Source organism: Eschrichtius robustus, chromosome 1 (genome assembly GCF_028021215.1).
Source record: "Eschrichtius robustus isolate mEscRob2 chromosome 1, mEscRob2.pri, whole genome shotgun sequence".
Lineage (NCBI taxonomy): Eukaryota > Metazoa > Chordata > Mammalia > Artiodactyla > Eschrichtiidae > Eschrichtius > Eschrichtius robustus.
In genome coordinates this window covers 195,379,249-195,405,618 of record NC_090824.1, presented here as the reverse complement: position 1 = coordinate 195,405,618, position 26,370 = coordinate 195,379,249, and the positions used below count along the sequence as shown (strand labels likewise).

Genomic DNA, 26,370 nt, shown 5'->3' with positions numbered 1-26,370 from the left:
CCCTAATGACTCCCGTTCTGGGAGAAATATCCCTTCTCAAAATTTCCAAGAGAAACTTCAATAAGAAAAAAATAGAGGAGGACAAGGGAGAATGAAATAAGAGACATAAATACAAAATTATATAAATTAAAACAAAATAAAAGGGTGTGTAAGGACTTCAGTCGAACTCTACGTAGATAGGCTCACTTACAGCTCAGAGTGTTTCCTCATTTCTTCCCTTTTCTCCTGCAGCTGACATTCAGTGATTTTGACATTGAAGCCCATGCAACCTGTGCTTGGGACTCTGTCACAGTCAGAAACGGTGGTTCCCCCGGATCACCCATCATAGGACACTACTGTGGAAGTTCAAACCCCAGGACAATCCAGTCGGGTTCCAACCAGCTGGTGGTGATTTTTAACACGGACCATTCGGTGCAAAATGGTGGCTTTTATGCTACATGGAACACAGAGACTTTGGGTAAAAGAAAGAAACATTCTCTGCGCTTACTGTCTTTTATCATCAGTGTATTTTTAAAATTTATTAACTAGCCCAACAAGTATACATTTTGTACCTACTCTCTGTCAGACTCAATTCTAAATGTTTACACATGGCATCTCATGAAGCAACCTTGTAAGGAAGACACAGTATCAGTGCACATTTTCTCCACTTGCATGGGTGGAAACAGGATAAATGGGTGGATAATTTGCCCAGCTCGTGTAGCTGATGATCAGCAGAGTCAAGATTTGAATGAAGACAGCAGAGCCCAGAAACTTTGATCTTAATGCTTCACCGTGCTGTCTCCACAGGCAAAGGGCCATGGTACAACTAGGGAATCACAAGTAATAGAAAATATGTGTTGGAATCACAAGTAGTTTAACATATTTGGACCACGGAGGCAGAATGCTGAGTGGTGAGCTGAGGGCAGGAAAATAAGTAGTCCACATCCTGGAGAGCCTTGGCTTCTATATTATCCCTTGAGCAGTGGGGAGCTATTTGAAGAGTTTTGAGCAGCAAAGTGACAAGATAAGATTTGTGACTTAGAATGAATGCTCTGTATGGGGCAAAACATGATAGATTCTATTTCAAAAGATTACTTGTTGTACCTGCAAACTATGAAATTTCATGGAAATTTCATTTCATGGAAATTCCCAGAAAATATAAGACTTGCACTGGACACTTTTGTCAGGATCTCATCATAGTCTTGCAACATCACACAGGGCAGTTATTTCGAGAAGAGTCAGGGTGTTTGGGGAGCTCTCTGTGTGCTGCTGAAGCAGAGGGGAGCTGAGATGAACCACTGGTTTTCCAAGGGTTTAAAAGCAAAAGATACAGGGAATACTCTTTAACTTCATTTTGTTTTGAGTTCATTTTTTTTTTTTCTTTTGCCATCTCTTAAGAACATACTTTAATATTACAAAACAGTTCTAGATTTTTCTTGCTTTCAATCCCTGTAATTTATTGTTCATCCATCGGCATTTCAATATGAATGAACCAGGTTACTTAATGGAAGATTTTCCCCTCCTCAAAATCATTTTCTCCCGTCCAGGATGTTAGCATAAAATTGCAGATGAGTATAGACTTGTATTCTCATGTGTTAGTGGCAATAAAATACAAAGCTTGAGATTGTTGGGCCACAAATACTACATAGCCTCAAGGGGAGTAAAAATTATTGCTCTTGTTTGAAGACAGGATAGAAGTCTGTCCTCTGCATGGCAAGGATTAATGGTCTCAGGTGAGTTCAGTATAGGTGTAACGAAACAGTAGCAGCTGTAGCCTCCTGTGGCTTCAGTGACCTTCCATTTGCTGAGAGTCCTTGTTGTGGACCTGCCCCGAAGGTCAGAGACTCATATGTAAGGAAAGATGCACTGATATCTCACATTTAGAAATGTGTCCTCTCCAGAAGTCTTCAGTTACCAAAATTGTTATTTTCATCACAAGGTAATGACTTTTTCCATGACAATTTTTCAGGTTGTGGTGGAATACTTCATTTAGACAATGGTACAATCAGATCCCCCCACTGGCCTCAGAATTTTCCCGAGAACAGCAGATGTTCCTGGACAGTCATTACTCACCAAAGTAAACACTTGGAGCTCAGCTTTGACAACAACTTCCTCATCCCCAGTGGGGACGGACAGTGTCGGAACAGCTTTGTGAAGGTCAGTGCACTTGGATGTTTAATTGGAGCCAAGCTGGTTGCAGGAACGTAAACGTTTAGACTAGAAATGACTCATTGCCTCTCAAAGGAGGAGAAGGACAATTTTGCTGCTTGGATTTCTTGAATGAAAAAGTGAGAAACCTCAACCACTAGGAGTTAAAATTTGAACCACAACACACATTGCCCTGTGACTTTCATTCGCTAATACATAAGCAAAGACACTTAATTTAGGAGATTGTCTCGCCTTATTAAATTCTCATGAGCATTTACTGTTCTTCCTTTCTATAGAAACTAAAGAGAGAAGGGCAGATTTCTTTCTTCCTCCCTTCCTTCCTTCCTTCCTTCCTCCCTCCCTCCCTCTCTCTCTCTCCCTTTCTTTCCTTCTTTCTTTCTTTCTTTCTTTCTTTCTTTCTTTCTTTCTTTCTTTCTTTCTTTCTTTCTTTCTTTCTTTCTTTCTTTCTTTCTGTCTTTCTTTCTTTCCTCCTTCCTCCCTCCCTCCCTCCCTCTCTCTCTCTCTTTCTTTCTTTCTCATTTTCTCTTTCTTTTCTATTTTCTTTCTTTCTAATAGACCCTCAAGGGCAAAATGAATCAAAGTCACCATGACAGGCAATATTTAGAGTATCCTATAAAAATTACAGAAGGCTAGACATGTACTAGTGCCAGCCTTCACCTGAGCCTTAAGCGCTCACAAGCTGACCAGACCGTGAGGGACCCATCCATGTAAAATCATGGCCATGGGTCAGTCAGTAAGGCTCTCTGCCTCTCCACTTGTAAATACTGCTCCTGTGGCACTGACATCACTATTCATTGACTTATGACCGTGATAACTGTATTACAAATTCATTCCATCTGTGCTATTTTATATCTCATGTGTTCTATCGCTAAGGGGACATACACCTTTTAGGGGAAAGAACATTCGCCTGGACTCCGCATCTCTTGCATTTACCACCTGCATGTTCCTCTATGAGCCAGTTACACATTTGGGCTTTAAATTACTCAGCTGTAAAATGAAGAGAATAATTCCTACTTTAGTAGGACTGTTTTAAGCATTAGAGGTGATATGATATAATAACATAAATAGTGCTCCGTGCTTGGAATATAAAACCACCTAATGAGTAGAAGTGGCTTGTATTGTCGATGTTGTTATTATTTTACATCATCTCTCAAATTATGTTTTATATCTAACTGATCCATGCATGCTGTTGCAATAAAAATCCTAGACTTGTATATAATACATGGAAAACAAAACATCGTATACACTTTTCCTAACTGCTTTTTTCATGAAACAAATGAACTCTCTCAGGAATTGAGTCAACATCAAATATATAGACAAAGTAATGTCTTTCAAGTTCTTCAATTGTAAAAATGGAATGTGAAAAGTTATTCAGTCCCATTTCTCCTCTGGATGGAATGGGAATCCCTCTGACAGCAGGCAAGGCTGAACCACTGGCGGGTGGGATCCATCTGGAACTCTGACAAAACTCAGTGGCCTGGGAAACACACTCTTTCCCTGCTGGGCCTGAGACTCCAGTTTTTGCCAAGAGATACTGAGGCGGGTAAACAAGACAAGCAAGAGGGGCCCAGCTCCAGCAAGCAACCCTTGACCTCAAACCTTATACAAAAATTAACTCAAAATAGACCATAATCCTAAATGTAAATATACAGCTATAAACTTTGAGGAGAAAAAGAACAGAAAATCTTTGGGACCTAGAGATGGATGAAAAGTTCTTAGACTAAACATCAAAAGAATAATCTGTAAAAGGAGAAATTAATAAATTTTACCATATCAAAATTAAAAATACTTCACTCTGTAAAGAGATGAAAAGACAAGCTACAAACTGGGAGAAAAGATTTCCAAAGCACTTACCTGACAACAGACTACTATCTAAAGTATAGACAGAACTCTCACACCCAACAGTAAAAATACAGAGTCCAATTAGAATATGGGCAAAAGATATGAACAGATATTTCACCGAAGAGGATATTCGGGTGGTGAATAAACATACGAAAAGATGTTCAACATCACTAGCCATTAGGAAAAATGAGACTTAAAACCACAATGATGGCCACACACCTGTCAGACTGCCCAGAATAAAAAACAGTGACAACACCAAATCCTGCCAAGCTTGCAGCGAAGCTGTGTCACTTATTCATTGCCAGTGGGAACGTAAAATGGCACACCACTCTGAAAAATAGTTTGGCAGTTTCTTATAAAACTAAACACGCACTTACCATAAGATACAGCAAGTATACTCCCGGGCATTTATCCCAGAGTAATGTAAACTATGTCTGCACAAAAACCTGTGCACAAATGTTCATAGCAGCGTTATAGGCAATAGACAAAGACTGGAATCGGTGCACATGTCCTTCAACAGGTGAATAGTTCAGTGAACTCTGGTACCTCCATACTGTGGAGTACAACTCCTCGGTAGAAATAAACAAACTTTTGACAGGCTAACGATCTGAACAAATCACCAGGAAATTAAACGAAATGAAAAAAGCCAATCCCGAAAGGTTACATACTCTCTTGTTCCATTTACATAATATTTTTGAAATGACAATGCTTAGAAACGGAGGACAGACTACCAGAGGTTAGCAAGATGTGAGTGTGGGAATGAGTCGTGTGTGGTTATAAAAGGGCAACTCTAGGGAACCTCGGTGTTGGAGCTGCTTGGTGTCTTGAATGTGGTGGTATAAGCTTGTATGTAACCGAATACACACAGACGTGCGTGAGCCTGGGAAACTGAGTAAGATGGGTGGACCGTGTCGAGTCAGCGTCCTGGTTATGATGTTATATTACAGTTTTACAAGCTGTCATTGTTGGAGGAATCTGGGAAATGGGTACAGGGGATTTCTCTGTATCTTACAACTGCGTGTGAATCTGCAGATACTCAGTAAACGTTTTTTTAAAATTGCTTGAGTGATTAAATATCACCTGAAGCCAGGCTGAATTGTACAAACCTTAAGAAACGTCAGAAAGTTTTTGAGACAGTTTTGTAACATTTTGTAGGTCCAGTATTATTTAAATGAGTTCTAGGTCATAGAGCCAATGAAATGAGATCTTGACTGACAGGTATCGATGAATATTTAACAACTCTTTACCATTATTATCATTATAGCACCCGTGTTCTTGAGCCAAAAGGTAGAGATGTCAGATCCATAATTAATGACTTCAGAAAAGTATAAGCCCGTGAGCGTTCTTGAAGTTCTTTGTTAAAGAACTGGAGATTCTTTCCTAAAAGTTTTAGCTCTTATCACTTCACCTCTTGAGTGATGTTTGTAAAAATAGCATATGCAGATCTCTCTCTCAGTAAGTCATGTTTACAATTTAACAGAATGTGGTTAGAAAACTTCTGTATACTGTTTCCCTGGATAGTTAAAGGCGGGGGTCAGGGGACATAAAGGGGATATTAGGGAAAACAGGGGGTGTGCACTTCTTTCCTGACCTTTTTTTGATCTTTTGATTTGGCAGAATATCTTTGCTTTTGTTCTCAGCAGCTCCAGTCCCAGGCACCTCCCATATCTCATAAATGGCAAATATAATTGGACTTCAGTAAGATGATTAACAGCAGGATTTGCAGTGTTTGAGAATCAATTGAAATATGACTTTATAGCTACTTTTTAAAATTTATTTATTTTTATTTATTTATTTTTAGCTGTGTTGGGTCTTCGTTTCGTGCGAGGGCTTTCTCTAGTTGCGGCGAGCGGGGGCCGCTCTTCATCGCGGTGCGCGGGCCTCTCATTATCGCGGCCTCTCTTGTTGCGGAGCGCAGGCTCCAGACGCGCAGGCTCAGTATTCGTGGCCCACGGGCCCAGTCGCTCCGCAGCACGTGGGATCCTCCCAGACCAGGGCTCGAACCCGTGTCCCCTGCACTGGCAGGCAGACTCCCAACCACTGCGCCACCAGGGAAGCCCGAAATATGACTTTAAAGAGCCGATGGGGCTCTGAACTGGCGTTACCTCGCACCTCTTCCCTGGGCTGATTTGCTAATAGAAACGTTTGTAAGGGCCTGGTGTGTGATTGCTTTGTTTGAGGAATTGTCCTGAGAGTGATACGTTCAGAATGAGTAATTTGATGTGAAGGGAATGTTGAACAGTCCAGTAAGACTAATCCAAACCCAATTACCTTCTTGCCTTCCCGGGCTAGAGAATTCTTAGCTGGGGGTTTGGGGCGGGGCATCATAGGACGCTCAGCGGCATCCCTGGCTCCTCCCCACTACATGCCACGCCCACACCAGACGTGACAATTGAAAACACTTGCAGACATCCCCAAATAACCCCCAGGAAGGGCAAAATTGCTCCCGGTTGAGACTCACTGGCTAAACAAGTTTAACAGTGCTTTTTCCCCAATAACGTGCATTTATTACCTAATATCAGTATTTTCCTTGAGTGACTCAACACTGTAGATACCGTGATCTCTTGCCTGAACTACCACACACCCTCCTGGCTGATCTCCCAGCGTCCTCTCTTTTCCTTCTCGTCTCCTCTTTGAGCTTCAAGCCTCCTGGAGGCCCCTTGTCATGTTCAGGATGTGGCCGGGATCCCTGACATGCCATGGGGCTTGCACTGACTCTGCAGCCCCGCCTCACTCCTGACTCAGATTTCGCTCTGTTTAAACTAGCCCTGCCCCTTGCTGCCCCTGGGGCTTCTTCAGGCCTCTCTTGATTGAAGTCAGGCAAAGCCCCTTCTACACACTCTCAGCTGCTCCACAACAGCTCCTTTCACAGTTGGAATTTGCATTTAAACGTGATTCTATGATTAATATCCTTCCCTAGGCTGGTTTAGGATTGGTTTGATCAAAATTGGATTTTGATACTCACAATTTATTCCCCAGCAACTATTTTTCAAATGAGCATATCATCATTTGCTTCTTTTAAAGTGGCCAGGGTCTACCTGGGAGTTGGTGACCCAGTCTTTAATGAATTGCAGAGAGACTGAATCTCATCCTTTCTTCAAAATGAACCTTAAAATTCAGCAGTTCCAGGAAGTCTTCCATGATTTATCCCAATTCATGCTAATTACACGTAGACCTGAAATTCATATCCACTTTCTTCCCATGGGCTTCTTGCTTGGTAAATCTTCTCTACTTGCAACCCACAATTTGCCAGCCATCCAGGACAAATGGTAAACCCCACAGTAGCACACACGCTGCTCTGTTTCTCCCGGCACGTAGCAAGTTGAGCTAGATCAGGTCAACTAGGAAAAAGCAAGAGGAAACTGGGTAGTGATCGAGGGTTGTTTTTTTTTTTTTTTAAATCACTGCCTAGATACACAAAAATGAACAGTCTCCTTGCAAGAGTCACGAATGGGCTATACTATAAAACAGCCTAAAGAAATGGTTCTCAAAAGAAAATATTGCAGATTTGTGTGTTTTATGTACTATTAGGTTTAGTCTATGTACACCTGAGTGCTATTATTTTCCAGCCTGAGCACAAATTAAACGTTGACGAGGGAAAACCTGGAGCACTAAGTCATGTTTCTGGCTTTTCTAGGTGTGGGCAGGCACTCAGGAGGCTGACCAGGCCCTGTTAGCCTCGAGCTGCGGGAACGTGGCCCCAGATCCCGTCATCACGCCCAGAAACGCCTTCACTGCTGTGTTCCAGTCGCAGGAGGTCCCAGCTCAGGGCTTCTCTGCATCCTTCGTTAGCCGTAAGTAGCGCTGAAAACCAAACCCAGGGGCCCTTGGAAGGGCGTGGCTGCCACAGGCAGGGGAGGAGGGGTCTGCTCCAGGGTTGGCTTGTCTGGAGGTCCATGGGGAGCATCTGGGTGGGTCACCTCATCCTGAGTGCACCCTTCCTTCCACATCAGCAAGAACGGAACTGAATCCAACCGATGGCAGTAGAGAAATGATGTAGAAGGCCTGAGTGCCCGTCACTAATGTCTGAAATTTAACCCTAAAATCTGCATCAGGGCAGGGATTGGGCAGAAGCCCAGAAGGCCATAATTAGTAGACGCTCAGCAGGCCGGGCCTGAAGCGCATTGCCTGCCTGCATGGAACTCACCTGGGGCTGTAAAAACGCGGTCTTCCCCCCAGGCTTATCGGAATGCAGAACTCCCCTGGCTAGGGACTTACATGTGTTAGCTCTCATCCAGATGATTCTCACGCTCAGTCAACCTAGGGGGCCGCTTTCTTCAGGTTTTCCCCTTCCTTCTCTGACGACTACTCACCAGGTAGAAGAGTGGGGCACGTAGTTTTCAAGTCTGAGACAGAGTGGTGTGTGTGCTTGTTGGCTGAATTAAATCAAGTAGCCACTGTTTGCAAGCCACTGTTTAGGAAAAAGTCTGACGAAAGGAATCAGAGGAAATAATGCAGTGAACAGGTATTTCAGACATGAGTAAGAGCGGGGTGTAAAGGCAGTAACAAAAGACCACCGCAGACCTAATTTTAGGTCTTCACTTGGTTCATTGTGTCTGTGTATGTGTGTGTCTTAATATCAGTTTAAAAGGATACTGATATTTTCTATCTATGTGATAGATAGGGAGTGTGTGGATTAACTAGTTAGTGGTTAGATAAAAACAAATGTCATTTTAGTGGTAAAAAGGTAGTTCTCTTCATTTCTGACACCTGGGAATCATGTGAGAATTTTTTGAGTTGGGATTAGTAAATTCAACCATTTTTATAAAGCAGGTATTATTTTTATAGCCATATTACAATGGTAATGAAAAGAACATATTTTTCTATAATATAATAAGGTATTTTTAAACTGTTAAGCGTATTGATCTGGTACAGATCACTTTTCATTAGTTTTATTTCTTTAGCTACATAAATCCTCTTCAATCTTTGCTAAATTATTCTTCCTTTAATATCTTAAAATTAAGTGATTTGCAATGGATTTGTGGTAAAATTTCTACTTAGCCCAAAACTCTGCATCATTTTTCTAAAAAATATATAATATTCTCATTTTGCATATTTATTTTTAAATCAGCGCTCCATTCTTTTAGTAATTGTTACTTCCATTTGGAGTAGCTCAGAGAATATGTTTCTAGAGAGCTTGGGAAAGTTGAGGCTTTCCCTCACTGATAAAGAGATGCTGTCTGGCAGAACAAATGTTCTGATAATGGCTTTTTCTTCCCACTTAGGATGTGGAAGGAATTTCACTAATCCTTCAGGTTACATTGTTTCTCCAAACTACCCCAAGCAATATGACAACAACATGAACTGCACCTACATCATAGAGGCCAGTCCTCTGTCCATGGTCCTCTTGACTTTTGTGTCTTTCCATCTGGAAGGTAAGTTTATTCTTATCTAAATTACAGTTGGTTCTTAACAAATGAATGAGTGATAAGCAGAGGCAGAGATTGTCTAAAAATCACCATTTGAGGAAAATATTAAAAATGTTACAGAGTGGAGTTGATGTAAATTTGATTAAAACTCCATCCAATATTTTAAGAGCACAAGTATCATCCTATACATTCCATCCAGAGGTTAAAAAATAATGCAAGAGCTTTAAGAACATAAGCATCACGCAAACGGCCTAAAGAAAATAAGCCTGAAATCTGTTACATGTTAATCATAGTATCTAATTTATTCATTTGCGTTTATTCTACACACGTACAGGTGCCTTCACGGTCACACACACATACACACACACTATAAACTAGCAAGAGAAACTTCACTTCTGAGTCAAACTAGGTGCTCCATAAATGTTGAATGAATTAATTAATAAAATTAATAAATATTTGTGTTCTACTGTCATTAAATATGACTGTGGGATACTCTCTCATCTTCTTTTTCATTTTCATCCTCATCAGTACCACAGGGACTGGGAAATCCCTAACCCCAGTGCCCCTTTGGGTTCATTCCCTGCCTGTTGGCAAAGGGGACAGTGGAGCTGCTGGTCTGGGCTGGGTTCTGACTACGCTGGACACAGCTTGATGTTTACCCAGCTGGTATCCCACGGCAGAGAAAGGTTCCCTTCAGGTGGATGGGCAGCTCCAACCACTCAGGCATTTTAATATTTTTCACGAATTAACTTTTCATTTCTAAATTACAATTAATCTGTACGTCTGCCAAGCTTCATCTGCCCAACCAAAATTTCTTTCTCTTTGGGTTGGTCTCCCATGGCAGTGAAAAGTGAAACTTAGCAAAGTGTTCTACAATATTCAGCGTCCAGGAAAGTTATGTTTCATAAGCATAAAAATGACACATCAGTACTCATAGGTTGATAAATTATGCAAAGTCTCTCTCACTGGATCCATTTGCTGTGACCTCCTTTTCCTACATCTCTACACGTTGTAGTTTTTGGTATGTGTTTGCTGGAAAACGCCAGGTATGAATTGATGTATGTCTCTGTACGAATGGACTATGAGGTAAAATGTAATCTTCTCAGCATTTGCTAACACAGAATCCCAGCAATATAGAAAGATGCTCATGATATATAAAGCATTAGGGGAGGGTAAAGCAGTTTATATAAGAGATCCGACATTTTTATTTAAAATAAACTGTGTGAATAAAATCTGTAAGACTATTAACTAGTACTTAAAGAGTTGTTACTACTGTGTCATAGATTTATAGGTGATATTTATTTTCTTCTTTATATCTTTGCTATTATCTTATTAAGGGAATGTTATTTTATATTTTTTTATTTTTATTTTTGCCGAAGTATAGTTGGTTTACAATGTTTTGTTTGTTTCAGGTGTACAGCAAAGTGATTCAGTTATACATATATATATTCTTTTTCAGATTCTTTTCCCTTTTAGGTTATTACAAAATATTGAGTAGAGTTCCCTGTGCTATACAGTAGGTCCCTGTTGGTTATCTATTTTATATATAGTAGTGGGTATATGTTAACCCCAAACTCCTAATTTATCCCTCCCCCCACTTTTCCCTTTTGGTAACCCTAAGTTTGTTTCCTCTGTCTCTGAGTCTATTTCTGTTTTGTAAATAAGTTCATTTGTGTTAATTTTTAGATTCCACAGATAAGCGCTGTCATATGATATTTGTTTTAGTATGATAGTCTCTAGGTCCACCCATATTGCTGCAAGTGGCATTATTTCATTCTTTCTTTATGGCTGAGTAATATTCCTGTGTGTGTGTGTGTGTGTGTGTGTGTGTGTGTGTGTGTGTGTGTCTGTCTGTCTGTCTGTCTGTCTGTCTGTATATCTCACATCTTCTTTACCCATTCATCTGTCAATGGACATTTAGGGTGCTTCCATGTCTTGATTGTTGTAAATAGTGCTGCAATGAACATTCGGGTGCATGTATCTTTTCAAATTATAGTTTTCTCCAGGAACTATATGCCCAGGAGTGGGATCCGTGGATCATATGGTAACTCTATTTTTAGTTTTTTAAGGAACCACCATACTGTTCTCCATAGTGGCTGCACTAATTTACATTTCCACCAGCAGTGTAGGAGGGTTCCCTGTTCTCGACACCCTCTCAAACATTATTATTTGTAGACTTTTTGATGATGGCCATTCTGACCGATGTGAGGTGATACCTCATGGTGGCTTTGAATCTCATTTCTCTAATAATTATCGATGGTGAGCATTTTTTAAAGTGCCTATTGGCCATTTGTATGTCTTTGTTGGGGAAATCTCTGTTTAGATCTTCTGCCCATTTTTTGATTGGGGTGTTTGTTTTTTGATATTGAGTGAAAAAGTTATCTTAATAACAGGGGAAAAACATGTGGCTTGGATTGTGCATTTATATGTGCATTTGTCCTCACTAAATTACATAAACACAAGAATATCATATGCCAATATTATTTAGACTGAAAAAGGAGTTGCTGGTAAATGTACTATGTAATATAGCCACAGAAAGCACTGCCTATACCAATGGTACATGTATTATTAGAAGGGAACCTATACTGACACCGCACAGTAGCTCCCTGAGTTTAGTTGACAGATGGGGTAAAGGGGCGAGCATACGCTATTCTACCTGACCTGGGGTGGGGTAGGGCAGGCGCGGTATTTTAGGACGGGTCTCAATGCCAGATTGGCCACTTACTAGTCACATGGCTTTGTACAAATTACTTAATCTTTCTGGTAATCACTATAATTTTTACCAAAATATTGATATAAAATAGTAGTTGTGAAAGTCAGATCATGCCCATAGAAACATACCTTGTGAACCATTGTTTTGTTATTTTTGCTGCCACCAGTGTGGATCTCCAGACACGCCCTTTAACACAAGTCAGCTGCGAACAGATATTTGGTTTTGCCAGATTAAGTGATTTCTTTTTACTAATGGATTTGCTCGTTCTCACCCAGTTGAAGAGACTGATCTTTTTATAAGATAATATCCTTATGATAATACCTTGTGACATTTCCAGTGCTACATGTACTCAGTGTTTTCAGACTGCTAAGTGAGTAATTTCTGGCTTAGATTAAATGAATCACGATGATTCCTAAAAAGGGCAACATTAATCAGATTTATTTTGTGGTTAGATTCTTATCACTAATCATATCAGTGCTGACGTTCATGGAATACCGTCAGCAAGTGAGAGATCCACTAGCTACAGTAAAACTCACCTCCCACCCCTTAAGTGAGCCTGAGGAATTCCTGTGCAGTGTATTGTGATAAAACTGAGTGAGAGTTGCTCTCAAGAAAAATCACAGCCTGTCTGCAGGAGCACTGGTCTTCCTCGCTGCCATAGGCCATAGACCTGTTTCTGAGAGATTCTGTCCAAATGACTAAGTATTTCTGAGCCCAAGCGGCCAGCAGACCCTGCGTTGACCTGGGTGGAGATGAAAGTTCTGGATCTGCTTTTTGTGGTGGGCCAGTGGCACAAAAGGTGGATTTATCAAGAAGAAGATGGACTGTTCCAGGCTACAGAACACTAGAGGGAAACACACTTGTCCATACACTGTGTTTACCAAACACTGACAACCGGTTAGGAAAGGTTTTACTATTCAGGCTAGTTTATTGGTTATTGACCTACACACCGGTGCTGTTCCTGCAGGGAGGTTACAAAGGTTCAGTGACCTACTTTTCACTAAATAAGTTGCTCTGAAATTATGTTATGGTATTTTATGTTGGCCTAAGTTTCTCTTTCTCCTTATTATTACATTTCCAATGCTAGTCATTCTATGAACTACAGACGTATGTTTCCTATATAATCCCTACTGAACTATAAAAATTTCAGGGGAATCAAAAGTCATAGAAGAAAATTCCATTTGAGCGTTTACAAGACTTTTTTAAGTTACCTCAAGACTAAAATGGCTCTTGGTATTCTTAACAGCGTCTTCCAAAGTTGTGAAATAAAATAGAGATTTGACAAATTCAAAACGTTACTTTGGTCAAAAACAAAATGGCAAAAATAGACAAAATATAACGAGAAAGCATGAGGGAGAAACCATCAATGTTTCCAATGTACTTATTTTGGAATCAGATGTCATCAAAAAAATACTAATTCTATTTTCCCAAATATTGAACAATCTAAAAGTATATTTTTCTGTTTTCATTATTCATGTGGCCAAGTAGATGCCTCCAAGTTACTGGGAGGATTTTAGGTCTTTTTTTTTTTTTTTACTTTATAGATAAAGAAAACACTTAACAGATGAGGTAACCTAAGACAAGCCAGTGCCTTCTGTGCCTTGATTTTTCTATCATTAAAATTGGGTAATGGGGCTTCCCTGGTGGTACAGGGGTTAAGAATCCGCCTGCCAATGCAGGTGACGCGGGTTCGAGCCCTGGTCCGGGAAGATCCCACATGCCGCGGAGCAACTAAGCCTGTGCACCACAACTACTGAGCCTGTGTTCTAGAGCCCGCGAGCCACAACTACTGAGCCCGTGAGCCACAACTACTGAAGCCCGCGCGCCTAGAGCCCGTGCTCCGCAACAAGAGAAGCCACCACAATGAGAAGCCTGTGCACCACAACGAAGAGTAGCCCCCGCTCACTACAACTAGAGAAAGCCCACGTCCAGCAACGAAGACCCAATACAGCCAAAAATAAATAAATAAATAAAATAAGTTTATTAAAAAAAATTTGGGTAATAACATTGATTCCCCCTGGTGATAATGAGGGGTTTAGAACTCTTAACTAAAAAATCCTACATCTAGGCAAATTCTAAACTCAGTTTTTCTCAGATCCAGAGTATCTCTTGATATGAACTGGATAGAGAGTAGTCCCTTGGCACAGAAAATGGGCGAGAACCAATGCAAATGCATTTTGTTTACTGTCCTCTAGAGATGGCCTCAAAGGCCCCGAGAGGAATAGGGCTAGATTTCCAGAGCAGTCGCATGGCAAGTCCTACGTAGTATTTGCCTGAATTCTCCTTCGTTAACTTAGAAGTCCTGGTTTACAGGGTACGCCTAATATAAAGCTAAAAAGAAAAAAGGAAGAAAATTTAGTTTTAGATTTTTTTTTCCTTTTGCCCTTTTTCCCACCAAGAAACATGTTAGCTGAGTTTTGTGGGTCTTAGTTCACATTTCCTCTCCATTTAATCTAAGTTTTTTTAAGTGGCATTATGCAGCTACTTACCATTTCTTTTCTTTGCTTCCTCAATTGTTTCTCAAGAAATCAGAACGTAGGCCCATTTTGCAATCCATTATTTTAGAAAGCACTGGACAATGGTTCTTTTGAAATAGTTCTTATTGATATTTTATTCAAATTGGCCAAGCCCCAGAGGAGTCGATTTAGTTGTGTGAGATTCCTTGCTTGCCTGTGTTATAATACAAGACCTTGGCTTTCACACTGTGGAGCTTAGCTCTGTACGAGCACCTGCTTCTCCCTCCCAGGGAATCGTCCTCTACTGGGGAGTCCAGTCTCCAAGCTACTGAGAGCTGCCCCCCAATTCACATCCCTCTCCCTAGAACCCTTTGCTGTTTTACTGAAAGGACTTTATCGTATCTGCAATATTAAAATATTTCAACCAAAAGGATTTCCCACTGTTTCTAGTCCTCTGGCATCTTTGCCTCTCTGTCTATGACTCTGAAGGAAAAGTGCAGTCGGAATCTAAATTCCACAGGTTCACATTATTTGCTGAATTGCTCATCCTTGGCTTCCCTTTCAATTCTCTCCAAGTTCTTGGAATCATGATGAAACCCAGAGTCGAACATTGCTCTCTGTAATGAAGATATGTGAATAATGTGATAAAAATTATTTTTCACTATGTTGGATAGAACCTTACCCATTTAAAATAATGTGTCTTACAGTTTTTCAGAAGGATGGAAAATAGTCATTAAAAACAAATCATGGAGGATTATTTTACACCTCTGAGATTTCAATAGTAAATATTCATCAAATCATTTACTGAAGATAGGATTAAGAATGACTGCAGCCGCTTGTCCCGTGACGTCCGTGGAGAAAGTATCATTCAATTTCAGGGTTCCGCTCTTCCTGACGAGTTCTCATGTGTCTGATTGAATGCTACCTCCCGGCCATAAACTCAACTATGATATACATCTTGCTTCTTGAAGAACTTTTTTTAAACCTTGACTAAGTTCTTTTCTCTCCCTAGAAGACAATCATCCTAGTTGCATTTAATTATATTCTACTTGAGAATGTTCTGTATATTTTGATTGTAATATATCACAACTGGTTCCCCTATGATTATGGAAAAGTGTTTACTATCATTATTTTCTTATGCCTGTGGTTTTGTCACCAAGTGTCTTCTCACTGAAGAATCAGACTGATATCTTTGATCTAATGCAGTGAGGTGATATGTACAGCTTGAGAAAAAGATGTATGTGTGTGAATTACTTGATGCCTGCTGACATATTTATATCTCATCTTCTTGTGTATTACCTTGTTTATGCTAATCCTTGATATGTTCTTAGACTTTAGGTAACTTCACAAATTCTGATATTATGTAATGTTTGATTTCTTATGGATAACATTTGGAAGAGCATCCCACCTTAAAGAAATTACTACTGGAAATGACACGAGAATGTTTTAATCATTAAGCAATTTGCCAAATATCACAACTTTCACAATTTATTGAGTCAGGCTTTAAAAATGAGCAGATTGTCTTGAACGGTTTGCTTAGTTATCTGATAATATATTGCCATCTACAAAAAAATTAAAGTACCCTCTCAGCTTCCTCTACTTCTCCTTATTGTTGAATACAGACCTTTTATAAACAACTAGTGCATTTTGGCTATGTCTCAATATAGATATACAACCGCTATTTCACGAATGATTTTTCTGTAATTAAACTAGTTCCTTTAATTCTTTTGAAACATAAGCAAGTATATGACATACTTTACCTTACACTTCACAGCCTTTCCATAATTTTCTAAGATAGCCACCACTGTGATAGTCTATATCATCAAAGAGTTAAAAAACTAACTCTTTAGTGCTTAAAGGATATCTGCATAGCAGGTCATTCGACCAAAGTAGAACTGAGATTTTAATCTAGCATCAGCAATATTTCCTTTCATTCTGTGATTTTGCTTTGACAACTTAATGCATTGTTGCTGGCTAAAGATATTTTTATAGCTAATTCACACTATTTTTTGATTCTCACATTCACCTCCTCTGAATGTTTTAAATTCCAGTGGAGCTCTTGGAACAAGAAAAATTCTAAGGCTATAATTAAGGTACACAATTTGGCAGTATTCAAACTGTGAATCTGAGTTTAATGTATTTCTTTTTTGTCCTGCTTTTGCAACATCATATTGTTTCTTATTACACAGTAAGGTCATTAAAGTTAAGTCTTTAACATTTTTAACTTGTAGATTTATTCCCAATTAGAAGCATTTCTATTCCAGGATTTTCAAAACGAAGAAATCCTTTGGGCTTACTTTAATAAACATATCTTGAATTGATACCTCAAAATTTCTTCAGGTTGTATAAAAACATAGCTAAAATGCCAAATGTGTTCCTAAAACAACTTAAGATTTAAATTGCATAGATATTTTCTGATAAAAAATATCAATTTTCTTTAAGATAATACAATTAAAAGAGAAGGGGGCTTTTAATGTACAAATATATTAAAAATGCATACATCAAGATTCTTTCAGTTAAAAGCAGTAGATTATCTTCAAGTTTGCTTAGATGTAGAGTTTATAGAAAGGATACTGGGTTATCTCATCTCATCAAAGGAAGGTTTAAAAATAAGAAGGGGACTAATAGGCTTCCAGAACACAAATCCTTCAAAATGTTCTGTCTTTCCCCCTCTTTCTGCACAACAGCTTCATTTCCTCTTGTTACAACCTGGCTTCCTACCGCAGTCAGGAGACCGCTGCTGCTGTTTTCCAAGTTAAACATATTTGGCTCCCACTGTTGACTCCTTCTTACTCAGTTACAGTTTGAACACATCTGATTGGCCTAGATGGGGTCTGAGATCCTACCTTGGAGTAATCAGTCAATCTATCAACAGTGCTCAGGACGGTGGGGTTCCATAAAGAATAATTGCATCATGATTATGATTAGGATAATCCTTACTATATCAATTAGGAATTTTTATGGCACAATTAACAGGAAACTTAATTCAACCTGGTTTAAACATAAAAGGGCAATTTATTGGCTTTCCTTCTAGACAACCTCAAAGTTGGTGGTCCCTCATATCCGCTTAATCTAGCATTTTCATTTTGTCATCAAACGTTTTACTTTTTCTGTTCTCACTCTGTGCTACTCCAGTGTGAGTCTCACCCTAAAGCTGGCTTCTGTCTTGGCTGTAGGGTAGCTGCCCTCACAGTGGGGCTTGCATACCCCTCATGCATGTCTAGGAAGAGAGAGGATGTCTATCCAGTGGCATGCTGGAGTTGGCTTGTACCATCTTGCAAGAATCAGTCATGCTCCTCTGGTCCAAATTCTGCATTTAATGGCCTCGCGTTGGTAACTTGACATTGGTTATAGTGGGAGTATTTCTACCACAGAAATTAGCAAATGCTACAAATGAGGGTGTTCCTCTTTCCCTCGGAGAGCTGGTTGTTCTATTTACCAGCACACTACTGTCTATTCCAGATTCCAAACAGTTTACCTGAAATTTACTCTAAATGGATTGGCCTAGGTCACGTGACCACCCTTGAACCAAGATCTATGGCCAGGGGACTTGAAATTATAAAGTAAATGTATACCATAGTTTCTTTAATTTATAAGAATGTTCTAACAGCAAACAGGCAGTCTGATTTTAAAGTCCATTACGTCATAGTATGTGCTTGTGTAAGAGATTGTAACGTAGTTTTGGGCAGTTCCAATGGGGAATTTTAAGTAGGTAAAGTGCGTGCGTGTGTGTGTGTGTGTGAGTGTGTGTGTGTGGAGGTGTTAGGTACATGTTCAAGTTATCATCTAGATGAGATAAAAGTGTTTTCTGTTGTTTTTGTCAATGAGAACATGAAAAATATTCTACATCATTAGCCATCAGAACAATGCAAATTAAATATCACAATGAGGTACCATTTCACACACAACAGAATGGCTAAAATAAAAAAGACTGACAATATCAAATGTTGGCAAGCATGCAGAGCAACTGGAAGTTTCATACATTCCTCATGAGAATAGGTACTGATATAACCACTTGGAAGAATCTGACTGGCAGTTTCTTATAGAATTAAATACATACCTTATTTATGACCCAGCAATTCTACTCCCAGGTATTTACCCAAGAGAAATAAAAACTTACGACCATTCTAGTATCTAGAATAGAAAAGAACTCTTAGAACTCAACATTAAGAAACATATATCCCAGTTTAAAAATGGCAAAGGAGAGAATTCCCTGGTGGTCCAGTGGTTAGGACTCCTCGCTTTCACTGCCGAGGGTCTGGGTTCAATCCCTTGTTGGGGAACTAAGATTGAGCAAGCCACACAGTGTGGCCTAACTAAATATTTTAAAAATGGCAAAGGATCTGAACAGATATTTCTTCCAAGGTATACAAATGGCCAATAGCACATGAAAAGATACTCAGCATCGTTAGTCATAGAGACATGCAAATCAAAACCACAATGTACTACCATTTCATACTCAATAGTATGGCTAAGTTAGACAATAACAAGTGTTGGTGAGGATGTGGGAAATTAGAACCCTCATGCTGGTTCTAATTGCTGTTGTGGTGGCAGAATGGTGCAGCCTCTTTGGAAAACAGGCTGATAGGTCCTCAAAACATTAAACATAGGGTTGCTATATGAGTCTGCAATTCTACTCCTACTTATTTACCCAAGAGATTGAAAACACGTATCCACACAAAACCTTGTACATGAATATCTATAGCAGTGTTATTTATAATAGCCAAAAGGTAGAAACAAAACAAATGTCCATCACCTACAAAATGGATAAACAAAAATGTGGTCTATCCATACAATGGAATACTATTGAGCTTGGAAGGAATGAAGTACTGACACATGCTACAACATGGATGACCCTCAAAAACATTATGTTAAGTAGAAGCAGCCGGTCACAAAGGGCTGAATATTATATATTATATATATATGATTCTGTTTATGTGAGATGTCCAGAGTAGACAAATCCACAAAGACTGAAAGTAGGTTAGTGGTTGCCTAGGACTGGGAGAACAGTAAAGGGGGAGGATGGGGCGTGACTGTGAATGGGTACAAGGTTTCTCTCCGTGGGGATGAAAACGTAGAAATGGGGGAAATGTCAGATACCTAAAGTTCTGTGGAACTGTGAATTGGTAACACTTTTCCAAAGGACTGTTTGATAAATCTGAAAAAGAATTTTACCTTAGTACCAGTAACTCAACTTCTAAAAATTTATTCTAATGAAATAATGAGAAACTTCTGCAAATATTTATATATAAAAATGTTTGTTTCAACAGTATTTTTAATCACAAAAGCTAGAAAAGATAGAATTGTTAAGCTGTGGGGGATGAATTGAACATAGTATGGCACATCTATGTATTAGAATTTGATAGATGCATTAAATTCAGTGTTTTAAAAGATATTTAATCACATTAAATGCATGATGTTATGTTATTTCATGTTAATAAAAATTAGGTTACAAAAGATCATGTGCAGGATGATCCCAATTAACGTTTTTTTGTTTGTTTGTTTGTTTTTGGCTGCATTGGGTCTTCGTTGCTGCACACGGGCTTTCTCTAGTTGCAGTGAGCGGGGGCTACTCTTCGTTGCAGTGAACAGGCTTCTCATTGCGGTCACTTCTCTTGTTGCAGAGCACGGGCTCTAGGCGCGTGGGCTCAGTAGCTGCAGCACGCGGGCCCTAGCGGGCGCAGGCTTCAGTAGTTGTGGCTTGTGGGCTCTAGAACGCAGGCTCAGTAGTTGTGGCTCACGGGCTTAGTTGCTCGGCTCATGTGGGATCTTCCCAGACCAGGGATCGAACCTGTGTCTCCTGCATTGGCAGGCGGATTCTTAACCACTGTGTCACCAAAGAAGTCTCCAATTAATTTTTTAACTATATAATTCACCCATAAAAATGACTGGATACATTGTAGTAATAAAAGTCTTTTTAACCATATTTAAAATAGATAACCAACAAAGACCTACTGTATAGCACAGGAAACTCTGCTCAGTATTCTGTAATAACCTATATGGGAAAAGAATCTGAAAAAGAATAGATATATGAATCACTTTGCTGTACACCTGAAACTAACACAATATGGTAAATCAAAAAAAACCCAAAAAACAAAACCCCCCGCCCAAAATATGCAAATAAAAAACATCCCATCACCAAAAATAAAAAAGTTTTTAAAATTTTTTGTTTATTCTGTTTTGTATTTCTCTTTAGAGTAGGTTGGAGTATATATCTGTTTTATAATTTGAAAACAAAACGATGATATATATTTTACAATCACTAAACTCTTAAGCTAATATTGTTTGTGTGAACATTTGTAACATTTGTTTAGTTAACATTAAGGAGATTCTAATGACGTCTGCGTGGTAGGAGTCCTTTATCTGCGTATAAGCGTCACTGTTAAATGCAAGTCTCTCACTAGCAGCGCTTTGGCGTCTTGGGCTGGGTCATTCCTGTTGTGGTGGAGGACAGGGGGCCTGGGGCAGCCCTGAGCATTACAGCACGTTTAGCAGCGTCCCTGGCCTCTGCCCACTCCGTGTCAGTGGCACATCCCAGCATGACAGCAAAAAAATGTCTTCAGGTACTGCCAAATGTCCCTGGGAGGCAAAATTGTCCCCAGTTTATAATCACTGAATTAAAGGAGTCATTTTATAGGGAAGAAAATTCTGGATTGTTTCGAAGTAGGATTCAACTGTTGTGAAGTTCTCCCTGTTTCCTCACCCCTGTGCTTGTTTTGTAACTAGGGTGAGGGTCGTTCATCAGGAAACCAAGTTAAATGGCGACTTATTAAAATGGCTGTTGAGTCTCATTTTAATTTCTGTGTAAATGGCATGAATCGTCCTCACATTTTTGTGTGATCGTTTATGTTGCTTCTGATTATTACTTATGTCGCTTCTGGTTGTTCCGTGCCCTGTTCAGCTCGCTCCACTGTAACGGGAAGCTGTGTCAACGACGGCGTGCACATTGTCAGGGGTTACAGCTTATCTTCCACGCCTTTGGCGACGCTGTGTGGGGATGAGAGCCTGTCCCCTGTCACCATCTCTGGTCCAGTGCTGCTTAACTTCTACTCAAATGCACACACCACGGACTTGGGATTCAAGTTTTCCTATAGGATAACCCGTGAGTAGCCATAATGATGTAGTTTGGAATTTTCTTTTTTTCTCGAGCAGTTTCCTTAAGGAGATTTAATTGTATTCACACATCACCAAGTTGAAGACTCAGAGACCTTAAGGGAGAAAATTATTAATTAGGTGCATGGTCTTTAAAAAAAAAAAATGGGAGGCCCTTTTTCATGAACTTTGGCAGAACTGCTCTTTGAAAATCAAATGGAAGATTGAGATTTATTTTTGATAATTTAAGTTAGAACGAACTGCTACCTTCAGTTGTTCATACATTGCATAAAGTGACTTTTGGCCTGGACTGTCCAGGTGCCTATTTCATTTTCCCAAGTCACTCTGTTGAAAAACAATCCTTTATACATTTAGAAAAAATGTAAGAGAATATCTTTATGATCTTCTGGTAGGAAAGAATTTTTTAGCAATATGCAAAAAGCACAAGTCGTAAAAGAAAAGATGGATGTATTCAACTACATGATAATTTGCAGCTTCTCTGTATCAAAATCAGGGTGAGAGGACAAGCCACCGAATGGACAAAGACCTTTGTAGCTACCAAGATCTTTTCATTTTTTGTGGACAGTTTGATCCATGTTTGTTTGAAAATCATAAGATTCTATTTCCCTATTTTGAGTGGTCTCTTCCTCTCCTGCAATAACCTTGCCTTGTTTGCTGACAGCATTTTTTTTCACATCATCCCAACTTCAGTAACACGGGCAAAAAAAGATCTTGCAAAATGTTTGTTTGATCTTTACTTGACAAAACCCATTGCTAAAGGTAGAAAGTCAAATTGTTTTCTTTCAAATAAATTATTGTTCCCATCCACAGAAGAGCCTGAAAATGTTTATTTACTCATGAAACAGGCCTTCGCGGTTTGTGCACATTAGCTGCCACCGAGGCCTGGCCCCATTTGTAACGCATGATTTTGTGTGGCCCAGGGATTCTGTTAGCACAAACAGAACATTCCTTCCCCCAGTTGTCTGTTGGATAAAGAGAAGGAGTGACTTGTTTTATTCTTTTGGTACAACTAGTGTTATGGAGAGTTTCCTCCCCACTTTATATTCTTTTACTCTTTAATCCCTCATTTTCCTAAAACACTGTATACAAGGGTCCACATTATCTACTATGAGAGTCTCTTTTAAAGAGGGTTGTTGATATTGAAATTTCAACTCCTGACAATGTACAAATTTGGGAGTTATTTTAGGCATTGACAAGCTTTCAGAGACCACATTATTGTGAACAAGATGAAATAGAATAATGGCTACACAAATCTAACATTTAATTCACTGCAGATGTACCCAGGGGCCTGAGCACATGAATACTTACGGGCATAGAGAGAATAGCTTTCCCTGCAATGTGGGCTCAATTGAGACAAAATAAACAAACAGACAAATAAAAAATTACCTTAAATGGCAGCCACTATTTGGTTATCATTTCTAAGAGATGTAAATGGAATATATCCATTGATAGTATATAAACCATAAAAATATCATCAAAATATACTAACCTTACTATAATTTTAGAATCATAAAGTAAAATAAATATAAACCTTTCTCACTGCTGTGAGAATAGGGCACTTTCCATCATTGCATGGCACAAAGTAATCCTCCTTATATGCAAAGCCAAGCAAAAAAAAAAAATTCTATATTTTGTATAATGGGATTTCATTCTGTTTTTATGGCTGTTGTTTTCTTGACTAGTCGTAGTAACTAAGGGCTGTGGGCTGTTGACTGCTGGACTTGGGGTGGGCCTACCTTCCTCATGCTTGTTGAGGATTGGTAATAAAACTTGGTCAAGTATGGTCCTTACCAGTCTCACGACCAAATAGAAATACACGGGACCCAAGAGCTATGCATTTGAGCCCACAGAGGGAACTAAACTCCATTATTTCAAAAGTGATTTCTAAAATTTCACCTTATAGTAGTCTATCATGGACATAGGAGACTCCAATCCATATTATTTAAGATTTTTAGATCACAGTGCTTCCTGGGTTCATAAGCCCACAATGTGCCTTGGATTCTGCACACCTTTCCTAAACTTCCAGCAATCACTGTTATCCCTCTGAATCTGTCACTGCATTATAGAGAAAGGACAATTATATTCCAGCATGTGAAACGTTCTTTCTCATTATTTTCACTCTGGCCATTATTTTGGCTCAGACTTATTCCATTCCAAGAGGTGCCTTGAAACATTCTTCCCTGCTTCTACTCCTTACTGTCTTTTCCCTCTACCTCAGTGGAAAAATCTGAATTATTTGTAAGCACAATAAAGAGAGGTTTACATTGCTTTAAGGCAAATAATTATCATCTCTCTTGGGGAAAAAGGTACCATAGTAAAGAATGTCTGGAAATGACTTTCCTCTGCCATGAGTCATAACCATTCTCTGCCTGTTCCCCGCCTTCTGTTGCAGCCTGTGGTGGTGTGTTCAACCTCTCCACCGGGGTCATCAAGAGCCCTTTCTATTCCTACTCTGCGTACCCTAACAACGTGCACTGTTTGTACACCATCACCATCAGGGACGACAGAGTAATCCAGCTCAAGTACGTAAGACCCATTTACCTTCTTAAGAAAATCCTCCCAGCTCTGTTTACAGAAAAGATGTTCATTTAATGATGAGGAGCACTGATTCTCATCAGGGGCACATACAGGAATCTGGAGGAAGGGAAAGTAAGCATGTGGTGTGATCCTGTTAGCCTGGGAAATGGGCCCCCTACCCTCCACGCAAGCCAGTGGTCATTCAGGGGAAAAACAGGCACTCACTCCACCAGTTCAAACAATTGTTATAGTTTTCCGACAGTTTTAAAGGAGCTTCATATACTGGGGTGTAAAGTTATAAGCCTATCTTTAAATCAAAGGGCATGGGGAGGGCAAGAGAAAGCAGTTTCCATTTTGGGGGCACATATTATACACAAAGAACTTTAATGAACACTTCCACCATTCTCTTATTTAGTTCTTGAAACAGTCAGATGAGGTATGTATTATTAATCTCACTCTACTGATGTGAAAACGGAGGCTCAGCAGTGTCACGTAACTTTCCCAGAGTGACATAGTGTTAAATGAAGAGTCAGAATCAGAATCCGGGTCAGACTGATCTCCTCCCCAGACCGTGTCCTTCATACTTCCCTGTGCTCTCTCCCAAAGGGTGAATTTTCTAAGTACTTAAGAAATTCCTTTTTATTCCCATATCAGAGCACCTCTAAACTGGTGCTATATGAGATATCTTATATCATCAGGAAAATTCTCCCCTGATCCTGCATACTTCCAACAAGACTGATTAAGGGAAAGCAACCTCCAGTTCTCTGAGTGATAAAGTTCACTATTGCTGTCATCTGAGATGATGTATTTCTAACTCCTGTGTTTCAGTGATATACAGCATATGGTGGAAAACTCTGAAACTCAGCATATGGTGTAGTTTATGGCAATGTAGAATTCTTTATAGAAGCTTAATGGGCTAGGACCCCTCCTACCTCCCTTCCTCCTATATGTCAGTGATCACTTTCTCTCCCCCCAGTCATAAACTCTCCGTAATTTACCTCCAGGGACCTCATGTATCAAATGGGTCCTTGGCCTGTAAGACACACCTCCTCAAACCTGGTTTGCTTCCTGTATCAGACAGTGAGTGGTCTACAGGATGGACCCTGGAGAACACTGCGGGTCCCACCTGAGACTATTTGTAAAGAAGCTGTGCCCCAAAGCCAAAAAGTCCTTTAAGGCCCAGGAACAAAAGAATAAACAAAAAATGCCCAATGGCCAGGAGCAGGAGGCCTGTGAAGGGATCACCTGCTCAGAACGGAAACGTAAGGAACGGTTCTTGTCATTTGCTGTCGTGGCACAATACGTGGTTCTTACACGTGTAGGATTATAGCATATGCTATGATATGTGTATATGTTTTGCTCTTGCCTGGGCCCTGGGGCTCACCATAGTCAAAGCTCACATCAGCATGCTTGGAAAATTATTACATTCTTTCTAAGAACCTACATTCTGTGAAACAGATACTATTCTAGGTACTGAAGAAGTTGTAGACGTTAGGAAAACATAAATCCTTCTAGGCTCTCAAAATAGGCCGGCTTCATGACGTCTTCTGTTAATGGGCTTTTACAGATATTTTCTGTGCTGTCATGGGAAAATGATGCAAAGCCAAAACCGCTTTGAGTCCTCTTGGAAACTCAGATTTTTATCTTCATGGATTCACGTCGTGGAAAATAAATGTATTGTCTATGGAAAATAAAAATGAAAGTAGTGATTTTGGAAATTATCTAGCTATTGTTTTGCCTTCTTTTATTATAGGAACATTAAATGTTACATGTGGTTAAGGAAAATTAAGAAATTTTTCATCTTGATCTTTATCATCAGTTTGAAAACATTCAGCCAATCAAAACCTGTTTTAAAATTTTGTATCATTTTTTTCTTAAGCCTCTTAAAGGAAATATTTTAATCATGAGATATTTTCAAATTATTCCATATTATATGTTATATATTACAGAGGCTAGCAAAAATACCGAAAACCAGAAAACAAACAAAAACACCTGAGAAAGAAGAAGAAGCTAGAAAAATGATGACAGGACATCAAATAATTGAAACAGGTTTTTAAAAAATAAGCTATAATAAACCCACCATAAAAATCCTTAAGAAAATCCATGTAGGAAGCCTTGCTTGTCTTGGAACTCTGGGAATAGTTACTTGAAATGACAAAGCATAAGACCTAGATTGAAATATGGTGTTAGAGAACTATATTCAATATCTTGC

General features: G+C 39.4%; 1 protein-coding gene across 1 annotated transcript in view; it reads left to right on the top strand.

The window, feature by feature from the left end:
* The window catches only part of CUBN (cubilin), a 277,317-nt gene that overhangs the window by 207,268 nt on the left and 43,679 nt on the right, over window positions 1-26,370 (top strand). Inside the window, exons 54-59 of the mRNA XM_068562017.1 lie at window positions 232-457; window positions 1,949-2,136; window positions 7,628-7,784; window positions 9,216-9,365; window positions 21,430-21,630; window positions 24,034-24,163. Of these exons, the coding sequence (XP_068418118.1) occupies window positions 232-457; window positions 1,949-2,136; window positions 7,628-7,784; window positions 9,216-9,365; window positions 21,430-21,630; window positions 24,034-24,163 (1,052 nt within the window). The remainder of the gene's footprint in view (window positions 1-231; window positions 458-1,948; window positions 2,137-7,627; window positions 7,785-9,215; window positions 9,366-21,429; window positions 21,631-24,033; window positions 24,164-26,370) is intronic.